Source organism: Salmo salar, chromosome 10 (assembly GCF_965601325.2).
Source record: "Salmo salar chromosome 10, fSalSal1, whole genome shotgun sequence".
Classification (NCBI taxonomy): domain Eukaryota; kingdom Metazoa; phylum Chordata; class Actinopteri; order Salmoniformes; family Salmonidae; genus Salmo; species Salmo salar.
In genome coordinates, this window is record NC_138300.1 from 92,531,315 (window position 1) to 92,544,798 (window position 13,484).

Below are 13,484 nucleotides of genomic sequence, written 5' to 3' on the forward strand. Positions count from 1 at the left end.
ACATTGGTCTACGTTTTGATCGTTCTTCAACCCTTTGTTACCCTTGTGCTCTGACACTTTTTGTGGGTTGGGTTTAGGAACGTAGCGAACGGGTCGATTGTAGCGGTAGTTATGTTGATGGCTACGTACTTTACAGTTATTTCGACCGCGGAGGTTATTGGAACCATGGTTTCGTGGTAGAAACTGTTGTTGTGCGTCATCTCTCGACGCTCCAATACCTGGTAATGCACCCTCTAACTGGAGCGAGTGCTCCTGGTCAAACTTCAAAACCGAGTGGTCAGGGATCTTAGCATTGTGAACTTTTGATGCCTCAAAAGCTGTGCTTGCAAGCTCTCTGAGTTGTAAGATAGGCAAGCCAACGTGGGCTGCAGGGCCCAAGTAGGTAATGAAGGTGGGATACATGTTCGACAGAAACATTTGTTTGAATGGTAACAGCTCTTCCATTCCTGTTTCCGTGAGTAGGCCAAAGTAAGCTGAACGAAGCCTATGATAGAAAGTTTGTGGGTGTTCGTTCCAAGCTTGTTTGACCGAGTTAGCCAGTGCGCTATCGTGTTTGCAAGTCGCAGAACCACTGAATTCTAATTTCAAAGCTGTGGCAAGTTTAGCGTAGTCATTTAGCACATGTTGCTGTTGTAGGCGACTGAACCTCGTCACGTGTCTACTCGACATTCGCTTCAACAGGTAAACCCTGTCAGAACCCGTAGCGTTCGGGTAGCCATCCAACGCGTCCTCTATGTCAGCTAGGAACGTCTCAGTATCGTTTGGCTGACCTGGAACGGGGTCAAAGGTGGGGAAATTCTTGACGAGTTTGTCAAGGTATTCCGTGCCAAGCGGGCGGAGAGGGTTGGCTTCATCCTGTGGAGAAATTGGGGCCGAAAGGCCAAGAGAAGAAGCCAAGCCTTGTTGTTGTTGACCAAGAGGCGCCATATTACAAAGTGCCGAAGGGCCAAGAGGAGAAGACTGAGGGACACATGAGGGAGGCAAGGTCTGAAACCTATTGTCTTCACTCCTGTGAGTACAGGGCTCCGGTTGCTTGGATGGGTAGTTGCGCTGTAGAGCGTGACCATTCTGGATTTCCTCCAGATGGTACCTAAGGGTGGAATTCTGCTGCATTGCAGAGTCCACTTGAGCGCTTAGAGTACTGATTTTGGACACGTGAGTGTCACACCTGCTCCTTTCGGTCTCAAACTTATCTGTCATGGTTTGCAGATAGAGGTCTTGAGTACGGAGCGAGAGATTCAGTGATGAGATTTCCTCTGCTTGCTTAGAAATCAATATTTCCATCCTCATCACCTGAATTCTCTCATCATTCATTTGGTCAGCGACTTCAATAAGTTCTGCTGATTTATCAACCAACTTTGTCACTGTTCATTAACTGATCGTCTTTGGTCTGCAGCGCATTGAGGAGCACCGTGTTATTTTGAGTAACATTCAACAAAACAGCATGCATGTTGTCAAGTTGAGCGCTCCTGTTTGTAGATAACTCTTCAGATTTATCTAGTTTGGCGTGGACATCATCGTATTTAGTTTTGGCTAAATCCAGTTGTTCCTGTAGCATATGATTTTGTTCCTGTAGAAAACGTTTTTTTTGAAGAGCTTGTGCTTGTTCATCATCATACGTTTTTGCAATTACATTTAATTGTTCAGTTTTCGAATGCAGTTCCATAGCTAGCATAATTTTTTCCTTGTCTGCATTGGTCATTGGTTTACCGGTTCTCGCCACCTGTCCCTTTATGTCTACCGTTACCTGCTCGTGCTTCAGCTGTGCACTGCGGTATTGGACAGATGGCAATCTCGGATGGCAAGACATCAGAGCTAGACTGGAGAGAACCTTTACGAGGCCTGCGCCCGATGGTTGATTTTGGAAAACATTGTTGTCTGCTTTTCCACTAATGGCATAATTAGGGTTGTTATCGCTGCTGAGGTCAGAGATCAATCCATTTACGGGTGGAGGTTCACTAATTAGCGGGCGAGTGGGGACCACCCCCTCTGATAGCTTGCACATTATTAGAACATTTGAAAGGAAAAAATGTTTTTCCTAATTTTCCAAAATTTGGTTTTGGAATGTGGGGAGCTGCAAAGACGATTTTAATCTATTTATAGACGTTAATGAACCATCAGTACTGTACAGTACTGTGGAAGTTGGACGTGAATGAATTTGCAAAAGCAAATTGAATTAATCAATGCCAATGATTACTACCTGGGTAAGCTATCTGGGTATTAAACTTGAATTACCTGAGAGGTTGCTTCATCCAGGTTAATATGCAAAGTTTAAGTTGTCTCATTTAATTGGAAGAACCTAGAAAGGTATGTTCGACAATTTAACTTATTAAATGGAATGAGACGATAATCCATACAATCTCCATTGATTGGATATCATAAGTGTAAACCGTAGGTCAAATGTTGGGACCCTTCACCACTAGGGTACGCTCCTCCCTGGGGCTGAAGCCACATGGGATTCACTCTCATCAGTAATGGGTTTTACTGAATGTGCTTTGCTAAAGCAGATTTTACTGATTAATCTATTTATGATATATCAAACCTGTATAGGCTATCTGGGAATTAACTTTCAATTAACCTGGGAGCATTGCTTCATCTAAGTTAAGTTTGGAAAAAGTTAATCATGTCTCATTGTAGACGCCCAATCAATTTTGGATATTCTTTAAAAGATCCACTTGAAAAGGTAAATCTGGCAATTTCACTTGTTAGTTAAATTGAATGAGACGTCATATCCAGTCAATTGCGATTGTCTGGATATTTTACCGTGATCCACGTTTGGATTTCCCCTAGAGATGTACTGGCAATTCTTCACCACCAGGGTATAAAATGCTGGAATTAAACGTAAGTACAAAGGTCGGGACTTCCGTCGCGCTAGCGGAGGAATTTTAAACGTGGTACGGAGAGGGTAAAATGTTCCCTCTGTTAGCTTGCAGTAATGCTAAGCTCTTCCTAACTTTGTTCAGGAGTATCACTTCCAAGCACCAAAATAGGGTCCTTTCACTATGGAAAGGGTGGGTTTTCTAGTGACGTCTCACCTTAACCCCATTCAGCATATTCTGCTAGCGTTTATGCTGACCGGAGCGACACGGTACTTAAATACAGATACGCATACGGTCTGCCCACACTGTCTTAGTGCGGTAGGCAAATTATTCGGCTCGGTTACCGGACAGTTAACTTCTAATTTCTAACCTTACTCTAGAAGTTAATATTGACCGACAGAAATAGTACCGTTTGGCCTAACGGACTAAATCTGGAATTTATCCCTCACTGCTATCGACATAAGACCGGAGCCACTCTAAATAGCTTCTCCCAATGGAAAATACACAATCACTTTGTTTAGATAGCAGGCTGTTTGTACAATTCTGTTTGCACAATTGATATATAGAATTTCACAGCAAAGTCCAATTCTATCTTAGATTCCTCGCACGGGGGCTCCATATATGTATTATCAAAATGACCCAACGTGCGTTTTAGTTTGAGTCCTCACAGGGGGCACCATAAATGTTGTGTCTTTGGGGTACCATTAAACTGAAGACATGTTCATCAATTAACTCCCTGTAATTATTATCACGCGATTAAACTGATTAATCGTTTAATTGTAATTAACTAGGAGATCGGGGCACCAAGGAAAATATTCAGATTACAAAGTTATAATTTTCCTAATATAACTTTCCATATTATAACATTATATATTATATTCTACTATAGTATAGGCCGATTATCTCCTGGTTTAAATGGTGTATTTTACCTCGCGTCCAGTCTACACTCAGTGTGTCGTTGGGATCCTTGTTGGAGCGTCGTTCTGTTGGAGAGTTCTCTCTCTCTCTCTCTCTCTCCCGGTTAGAATGGATCTTTCAAAGCGACATTCATTAATGTCGTCATAGAATGGATGTTTCGTTGGTCTTCGCGTTCAATGATATAATTTACTTAGCTGCAGACTAATAATTAATATCAAAGACTTGTTCTTATTCTGTCAGTATCAATAGTCTAAAAGTTAACCACGTGGTATAGTTCACTTTCAGTAGAGTACTTGGATGGTCAAACCTATTGGCCAACTCGCAACGGAGTGGAGGCCGGGTCTGTTAGACTAGTAAGTCAGGGGGGGTTTTATAGTGAACATAGAACAGGCTTGTCAAATGACGCCTGGTCCTGTCTGTGTCCCTGGGGGCGTGCCGATGACTGAGTTAAGCTTGGTACAGAAATACAATTCTATCACATTAACATCAGTACATAGCATCTCAATGTATTACAAATAGCTTTATCCTTATTAATACATTCTATACAACCATGTGGATGCAAGTCTCATCGCTGAGGCTATTATATAAACCGTTTTATGGTAATATGGCTATATTGTCTCTTCTGAGTATCACAAAATTGTACCAAGCGGACCAGTTCGTAGCTGGATTCTTCACCAATCTTTCATACCTTCTCCAGAACACAAATGTCGCTTGGCTCCCCAATTCTGTGAGTTGGAAGAATTTCCTGTGTCTCTCTATGGGCCATGTGGCAAGAGATTCTCCTCTTAGAGTTTTTACAACCCTTTCACACAGGGCCTGGGTGGGGGGAGGTAGGTTGGGGGATGGTGCAAGGGGGGAGGGGGTCAACTGTCCTCCCTGTACTCAAAGAGGCCAACGTCATGACACATCTCTCGATGAACAAAACTTTCCAAAGATTAGGAGTCATGCTCAGAAGATGTTTGTGCTGTTTGAGTCAACCTATGTATGTGAACAGACATTTTCAGTGATGAAATATAACAAGTCAAGGCACAGGTCATCTCGTACTGACTCTCACCTCTCAGCAATCCTGCGCATAGCAACGTCAGAAACTACACCTGACTTCACTGCTCTAGTCAATGCCTATCAGAGACTTCACTCCTCATGATAATTGAGTAGTTTAAATGTAATGTTGAGCTCTCTATCTTGTTTTTGTGCATTCCCATTAACAAGAGTTCTGTCTGTGGTGCTGAATGCACAGTGTACTTTTCCCTCCATGTAGTTCATTGCATGTTTAATAATGAAAATACCTACCAAAAGGAGAATATGGATGTGGTTTATTTCTGTGCATGTTAAAAAGTTAAATAAGAAGCATATCTGGATGTGATTTACAGTAGATATATCTGTCAACACAGTCATACACATGATGTATAAATCTGTAATATGATTCTGGCCCGCGATGGCAAAAATATATTCTAATGTGGCCCTCCATGGAAAATAATTGCCCAGGCCTGATCTACACTGATTGAAGTTGATTTAACAAGTGACATCAATAAGGGATCATAGCTTTCACCTGGATTCACCTGGTCAGTCTATGTCATGGAAAGGGCAGTCCTTCGTGTTTTGTATACTCAGTGTATATTCCTGGAATTGTTATACTATAAATTACTCTCAAAAGATTTTGGCTTATTTCATAGAGCTAAATATCCATATCTAGATGAATATTACCCATTTTAGCAGGGACATTTCTGTTGAGGGCTTCCACCGTTTAAAAGTAGTCAACTTGGTGGGGATTACTATGGGTTAGGACTTGAGTCAGATTATTGTCAAATTGGGTTGCCTATGTGTTGTAAATGGCTTTAAGCTATCAACGCCATGTAGTTGGCACAACAGATGATGGCGCTGCCCATGCTGTCACAGAATGGCACAGATAAAGATTAAATCCTTCTCTATGGTTTATTTACGGTATTGGGATGCCCTCTACTGTATGTTTATTTACTCAACTTTTATAATTAAAACATTTCTGCATGTAAATATGAACTACCAAAGTACACACAGTACTCCAACACACACCAATTCAGCCAAGATCCTCACTTAGATCCTGATGGTAAAGGTAGGTTTCACTACCTGTCTGCATGCCTGCCTATCTGCCTTTCTAATTGACTTATCAATACCCCAGGAGTAGTGTACATGAATTGTAGGGTTAGGGTCAATTATGTATTATGTAGCTCATTGGTTAGGGTCAGTGTAAATGAATTCCAGACAGAGATGTCTCCATCTGCTGGACGCTGGCTTCATTACAACTCCAATAAGGCTGGTGAACAGTCTGTTCTGTTGGCATGGTTCGCCTCTTATTTCCACTTACATTCAATTCATTCCCACACTTCGAGTATAAGATAGGAAACATAAGTAGGATTTAGGCCTGGATTCAATCAGATTGAGTGGTAACCCCTGTTAGTCGACAAACGCATAGCTTTTAATTGCTTTTGTTTAGGCGTGTCGGAGGTGTAATTGCGTTAGAGCTGTCAAATCCACAATTGGCCCCTAGTGATATCTACTGCGGATATTGCCATTTTATGGACCTATTCACATTAGTAGAAATCCCATTCAGCTGTTACAAGTACGAAACAAAAAAAAGTATGAAATGTATGCACTACTTTAAGTCGCTCAACATAAGAGCGTCTGCTAAATTACTAAAATGTAAAATGATTAGGCTGATATAAATCCCTATTATTTACATTCATTATTTTTAATTTGAGTGTAATAATTTTTTAAAGCCTACACTTTCTCGATCTGAACTTCTAGTGCGGCTGGGATATAAGGACGGGTGTGGTTTCCCGACAATGAACGCAAGAGCAGCCGGTCACAGATTTGACAGCTCTAACACACTTTCTAAACAAAAGCAATGAAAAGCTTGTTGGCTAACGCAATTTACCGCTGATCTTAACCCAGGCCTGTATCAGGTAGGCCTAGAGAACCTGTGTAGTGTATAAAAAGAGACAGACAATACAGAGGCAGACAGAAATTAACAGCCCATTACAAGCGGTAAATTTTATTATGGGATAACAGCACATAAAGCACATCTAAAATCGATGTGTCCAATGCACTTTTAATAAAGGTAATATTAAAGGTACAGTTTCTAAGTACAATATAACAACATTCATATTAGAATGGAAAGTATTTAAAAGACAACATTACATTTCTTATTTTTCTTTACAGCTGTATTTACAAAATGAATCAAAATACGTATTTCCATATTTAAGAATCAGACAAGAAGGAGCAAGACTACTTTTGTGAATAGACTACCTGCTAAAGAGAGTTCAAAAGAGCTGGATAAAAAGGTACATGATCATCTGTTCCCATTGTAAGATCAGTAGCAAACATGTGACTTAAAAATTTGTGACAACCACACACTGGTTTCGTCTTTTTTCCCCCCACAGTTCATACTTCTTTTGCATGAAGCAATATCCCACCCACACTCCACCCTCATATTAAGTTACCCCAACCCCTTGAGCTCACATTAAACACAGAACATTAAAGAAATTCAGATGTGTTGTATGCATATTTTTCATACACATATGAATAGTTGAAATACAATGCATTAGTCAATTTTCTGTTCTCAATAAAGAAATCAAAATGTTATGATCATAAAACAAAGTAAAAAACATCTATGTGGATTGTCCATTCTTTTGTAAAATCCAGAACCTGGTTCAGCAGGTCATCTTTTATGCAATATTGTCAGCCAGAATGTAAATCATCGATTTGACCATTTTACATTACATCCTTCCCAGTTACGCTACTCAGATAAGAGGGAGAAACTTATTTCTATTAACTGTAATATCTATCATGGTGCCTTAAATAAACAAGGAAATTATCTAGTACTTATAATGACAGAATATGAAAAACGTTGAAACACATGAGTGACAGAGTTCACCTACTTGTGCAAATACATTGTCAGTTGAGTACATGTTTGGAAAACAAAACAAATTGTACCATTTATGCATCATGTAACACTGAGAGGCACTCAGTGTAGTACATTGTGTATTATTGCAAGCATATACTGGCTGATATTTGCTACAGAGTGAAAAGAAAAAGGTTAAAACAAACTTGTAACCTCTAATGGTGATATTTTTCATGTACATTTTTAATAATAGCACCAACTGTGGTGCCAAAGTTCTAAGCTGGTCTCAAGAAACTAATGTTTCAGGGCAGTCTAACTTTGAAATAAAGAAGCTATAAAATGACAATGTTAAATGGACAATTGCACAGTACTTTTAAGTAAAGTACTATACAGCTAAAGGTAAATACTCAGCATTTGCCAGTATGACCAGCTACAGCTTCAGCAAGTGGTTTTTACAATCAGAACAAATAAAAACACAATACTGCTGTTTCAGCCTGCAGATGATTTTTTTCAGAAATCAGAAAAGCAACCTTAAATAACCTGTTAATTAGCAGATACTGGATTCACTAATCATTTTAAAGTGAGAAGGAAATAAGAGCCTTATCCCAGGACTAGCACACTGATACAGGTACTGGCTGGGTATTGAAGTAAATTTACCACTATCATAATCATTATCATTGTCATGATTATTTATTGAGTCCTAATATCAAATAATGCACCAATACTCAATGAAATTAATGAACTAATAGGGTTGCCTAGTCTAGGAATCAGGACATTGTCCACAAGCACCACACATCAGGATAACACAAAATAAATGTTGGCACACCCTACCACTATCAAACTAATTCTAAAGGAGAGAAGCATACTAAAAACAGAGATATTGTACAGCATGGTGTATTTGATAAACTGATACATATTTGCACTGAGTAGGCCTTAGTAGCAGTATTTTCTTCTTACCTATACAGAATGAAGTTACAAAGTTATCTTTATACATGTGATCAATAATAACATTAAATATTGTGGATTAAAAGCAGAGGATGAGGGAGAGAGAAAGAGAGAGAAATGAATATATACAGGCCAGGCCATATGTGGTTGTTACCCTCCACCTGGGAACAGAACCAGTCAAATATACAGACGAAACAATAACAACCAGAACAAAATAACACAAATTAAAACCAAAAGTGATAAATTAGAGGTGTATTTACATGCAGATGTCCAAAGCCTAAGCACAAAATAACAAATAATACACCACATATATTATTGCTTGACATTCGTTTATGGCTAGAATTTCTTTTTTTTTCAAAAACATTTTTGTTCGTTTTTTTGACTATATTCTAAAATGTATTGTTATCTTAAAACTGTATCAGATGTGCTTTGGAAGATGAGAGTATTGTTCAAATGCTATGAAATTGACTGACAGATCTGGGTAACACCTTAAAACTTCAAAAGACGGCACAGTTGTAAACATGACATTACACCTATCATTACAATCTATATTCAATGGCAAATAAATAGGAGTCCCATGCCTCAGACAGTCAAAGCATCAACATAACACGTATGACAAGCAGGATGGTGAGTTGTTTGCTGTCTCTTTTCATAACAATTATTCTGCACTGAACACATACGACTGAGTGGTTAGTCATTTGGTCCAGCGCGCTTTGAAGGACTATAAATTGTATCGAGGCATTATGTCATGCTTATAACACTTGAGCGCTATATGGGATGGATCATTCTCAGTGTTACCGAAACCTTTCAAATCCAGGGAACACTAAGCCTTAACAGACTCCTCATCCACACAACCCTGTTCCTCTTAGTTTATTAAAAAGCCTTGTCTGGGGTTTGTCTTATGCACACAGTGAGTAAACAAACACACTTACACACACGCACACTATTGCTTGTTTACACGAGTGCCACAGAGAGCAGAGACAGAAGGAGCATAAGGTGTTATTTACATTGATAGACTAGCAGACTCAGTGATCCTTTGTGAAACATGTCTCAAATGACAGCATGCATGATGACTTATCCCCCCACACCATGTGGGTGCAGAGATGTTTGTTGAAAGTGTCACAGACACAAAGGATCCAATGCCTCTGATTTATCCCCATTGTCTAATCAATACTGCTAACAAACTGTACACGGAACAAAGACAAGAAGGACATAACAACACAGTGAACAGAAAGTGGTAAGAAATGACTGCTTTTTGTTCTGGGTTGATGCTGCAATTGCTTGACAAAGAGACCTTTAATTTAGGACCAGTTTGATCGATATAGAGACAGAGAATGACATCTGTGTTTCAGGAAATGGGATTCCACTCTAGTGGCTTCCCGGCAGAAACCCGTAATAGTTACACAAAGCTACCACATAGTTCTTGGCTGAGAATATGTTGCTTCCCCTGTCTGTCTGTCTGTCTGTCTGTCTGTCTGTCTGTCTGTCTGTCTGTCTGTCTGTCTGTCTGTCTGTCTGTCTGTCTGTCTGTCTGTCTGTCTGTCTGTCTGTCTGTCTGTCTGTCTGTCTGTCTGTCTGTCTGTCTGTCTGTCTGTCTGTCTGTCTTTTTCTGTCTGTCTGTTAACTCCCTGAGCATCCATATCTCTCCCACTGGGCCACAGGCCAGGCCCGCTGTCACCTGGATTGTCAATCACTGGTTGAGACAGACTGGGTTTCACTGGTTAGTAGTCTGAGGCTACTGCTGGCCACCTAGGCCAATACATATCAAAATAACATTGGACCATTACAGAGATTATTACTTAGGTACAGCATTAATACAGCCTAAAGAAGAAATATTTAATATTGCGTAAGTATATTTGGTTTATCTAACAAAGAGGGTAATCAAATCATAAGTTGGTGACATTGACCCTGGTGACACCATTTTAGTCCAAATGTAGTATGTTATTATTGGAATTGTATGCAATATAAATAAACTGCATATGAAATAAAACATATTCTGTATGGCCAATGGGAGAACTGACTGTAAACATGGGAAAATAAAGTTTGTTTTTATTATGAGCTTGACTTCTAGGGCATAGTTAGGATTTCTGGTGCTTAGCCAACAGCTCCTAAAGTACTGTACATCAGCAATGGGAAATACTACTCAGCAATGAATTTCACATGTTCTTCCTAACCACTTATTATCGAACATCCCTGAACAACACATGAACTATACCTAATGAGGACCAACAACACAACAGAAACAATTTCAAACAGAAAGCGTAAAATAACTCTTCCCTGAGGGGTGACAGCACAAGACTTTCTGTCTTGTACAAATTGCACGGCAGAGGAATCATCGTGTGCAAACAGAAAAACAAACCAAACCACTATGGTAAGGGTTGTGTCAAAACTGTAACCATGCTGTGTTGGGTAATCTAAAGGGATATCAGGATTATAATGGGAATTCTATACAAGCCACCACTGAGTTTTTTGGAATGTCAGATCAATCCATTCTATATTATGGACAGGTAGACCGGCAACGCAGGAGCAGAAACTACTGTATGGCACATCCAGGGTTTTTACTACTGCTTCTCTACCACACTGACAAGAAAGACACACTAAAAAAAACAGAACCACGACAACGAAGCATTGACGATAGCACTTGTTCTACCATTGTCATGTTTCTTTCCTAGTCATACACTACAAACAACAGCTTCTCTAATTATTGCGGGAATATAGTAAGTGCTGCCTGAATTCTCTTTCTCTCCCCCTCTCTTTCATGAGTTTAATTCACTATACATGTTACAAAAATAGAAGCTTTACTACCAGACAAGGCTTTGAATATTACAATTCCTTCTTCCCCTTTCCTTTTCTGTCCCATAACAAATGTCATAGCTGGGCTGAGGCCTTAGGGAAGAGACAGTCACAATCACTCCTCCACAAACATGCTTATGTGTGAGGCTAACAAGATGGGTCAACAGCTGGTCAGAGAGGGATGTGTGTGGACTGCTCTCTAATAGGCATTCTATTTCTGAAGACCTCCATCACCTGGCCTGCTGTGTCGCTACTCTCCACTAGATGGAGACGTTGGACTGAGCACAAACGAGAAAACATGTTGAGTGCCAGGTTCATGTGTGCTTTTGTTTGAGATTGTATGCATGTGTGTCGGGGGTGTTATGCTAATAGGTGATGGGGTGAATGTGACCTGCCTGCCTCTCCAGACCATACCATGCTAGCCATCTCACAGGCAAACCCAACCTAACCAAACTAACCCAACCTAAACAAACCAACCCCACCCAGACCAGCAGTGTCTGCAGCTCTAAGGACTAGCCTCTGTGACCATGGTTCAACTTGTATTTCTTGTGCACATGCAACACATCACTAGGTAATATACAAGTCTTAAATTAAAGAAAGGTGCAAATAAAAGTGCCTTATCAATTCAACAATTAAGAATAGTCGGACTACTAATTTCATACATGTTATTTAAAATAGAATCTATAAACATTACTTTTTTTTGTATAGTAAGTACTTATGACCGTATACCCTGTAGTATATTATAAAACAGGTGGGATGGACCCTTATCGTTGTGGCGGTGCCCTATGTTTCTCCCGGGCATCTGTCCACACAAGGTTCAATAGCAGATGGCCTTGCATGATTTCACTAAGCAAACATGATGGATGGAGTCTTTGACAGCTAAAATCATTGCCTTTTGACTAGAATTACCAGAATTCTACTTTTCTTTTTAGACGATTGTCCATAGAGAGGTGCCGTTTACATTGCCACACAGACGGAGCCTCGCCCAAAGTCACTGCGAGTTTTCATTCTAAGCACTGCATTCCAAACATACAACTGAACACAGGAGAACAGGGGCTGAACTTGACCAAGACATGCACATTAGCAGCAATACATTTCCATTAGGAGATTCTAACATAATCTTTACCAAGGATTAATGCTATCACAGCTATCTTCATTAGGGTATATGATACAGTATAGGTTTAATAACAAATACATATTAACATGGATCTGTTTTCCAATGCAATAAGACATTGGACATTTGAGCTCCTGAGGGGAGGTGGAGAGCCAGATCATTGGTGCTGAGGAGATTTTTAGGTTTGCATGTGCATAGCCAAATTCAATATCATTTTCTCAATACAGTAAATTCTGTTTTGTAGAAACAAGTCAAAACAATGAGTGCTAATCAGTGAGAGACATCCTGGGAACATGCTGGAATGATGTGCATGAGAGGGTCAAGTTCATCCAGAGAGAAAGCATTGTCTCCAACTTCTCTTCATGTCCCTTGGGCTTAGAGTCCCACCTGGGTTCCAAACAGAGACAACTAATCCCAATGAAATAAATGGAGAGAATCAAACACCCACAACCCTCCCCTCAAGAAAAAAAAAGAAAGAAAAGTGTGCAGCGTGCCGGCCGTCCTGGTTTGTGCAGGGCACCGTTAAAGTGTCTCAGATTCATGCTTCCCATGACATTCCCCACGGTGGCCACGCTGGCACCTGGCAAGGCTGCTGGCTACCCGTCAACGGGCATGGACTGCTCAAAGTCCGATCCAAAGAGCTCCTTATATAAGGGGGGAAAGTGGGCACGCACAATGTCTGGGTATATTGCTTTGAAAGCCGTCAGCTTCTCTGTATGCCTGCTGCACAGCGCTCGCAGTGTTGACACCTTGCATATCAACTGTGTGGGGAAAAGAAAGGAGACAGGCTGTTATGTAGATTCACAGTAAGGCAAGGACATGGAGATCTCATGAAGATCTCTTCATTCACTCTCACAAACTGACCGCTAAATACTGATACAGGCACACACCAGAGGGAAATCTTGTACACCTTTCTTACATACAGTATCTGCGTATCTCTGCTCCAAAAATCTGCTCACTTAGTTTAGCTTCTGTATGATGCCAACTCTGAAATGTACTACTTGATTTAATATAATGT

At 40.2% G+C, this 13,484-nt stretch overlaps 1 protein-coding gene across 2 annotated transcripts in view; it reads right to left on the bottom strand.

Annotated features, from left to right (window-relative positions):
* Positions 1-6,730: 6,730 nt before the first annotated feature.
* Positions 6,731-13,484, bottom strand: part of roraa (RAR-related orphan receptor A, paralog a) — a 307,181-nt gene continuing 300,427 nt past the window's right edge. For both annotated transcript variants that reach the window (XM_014124802.3, XM_014124804.3), the window contains one exon: positions 6,731-13,227. In XM_014124802.3, the coding sequence (XP_013980277.1) occupies positions 13,063-13,227 (165 nt within the window). In that variant the 3' untranslated portion in view covers positions 6,731-13,062. The remainder of the gene's footprint in view (positions 13,228-13,484) is intronic.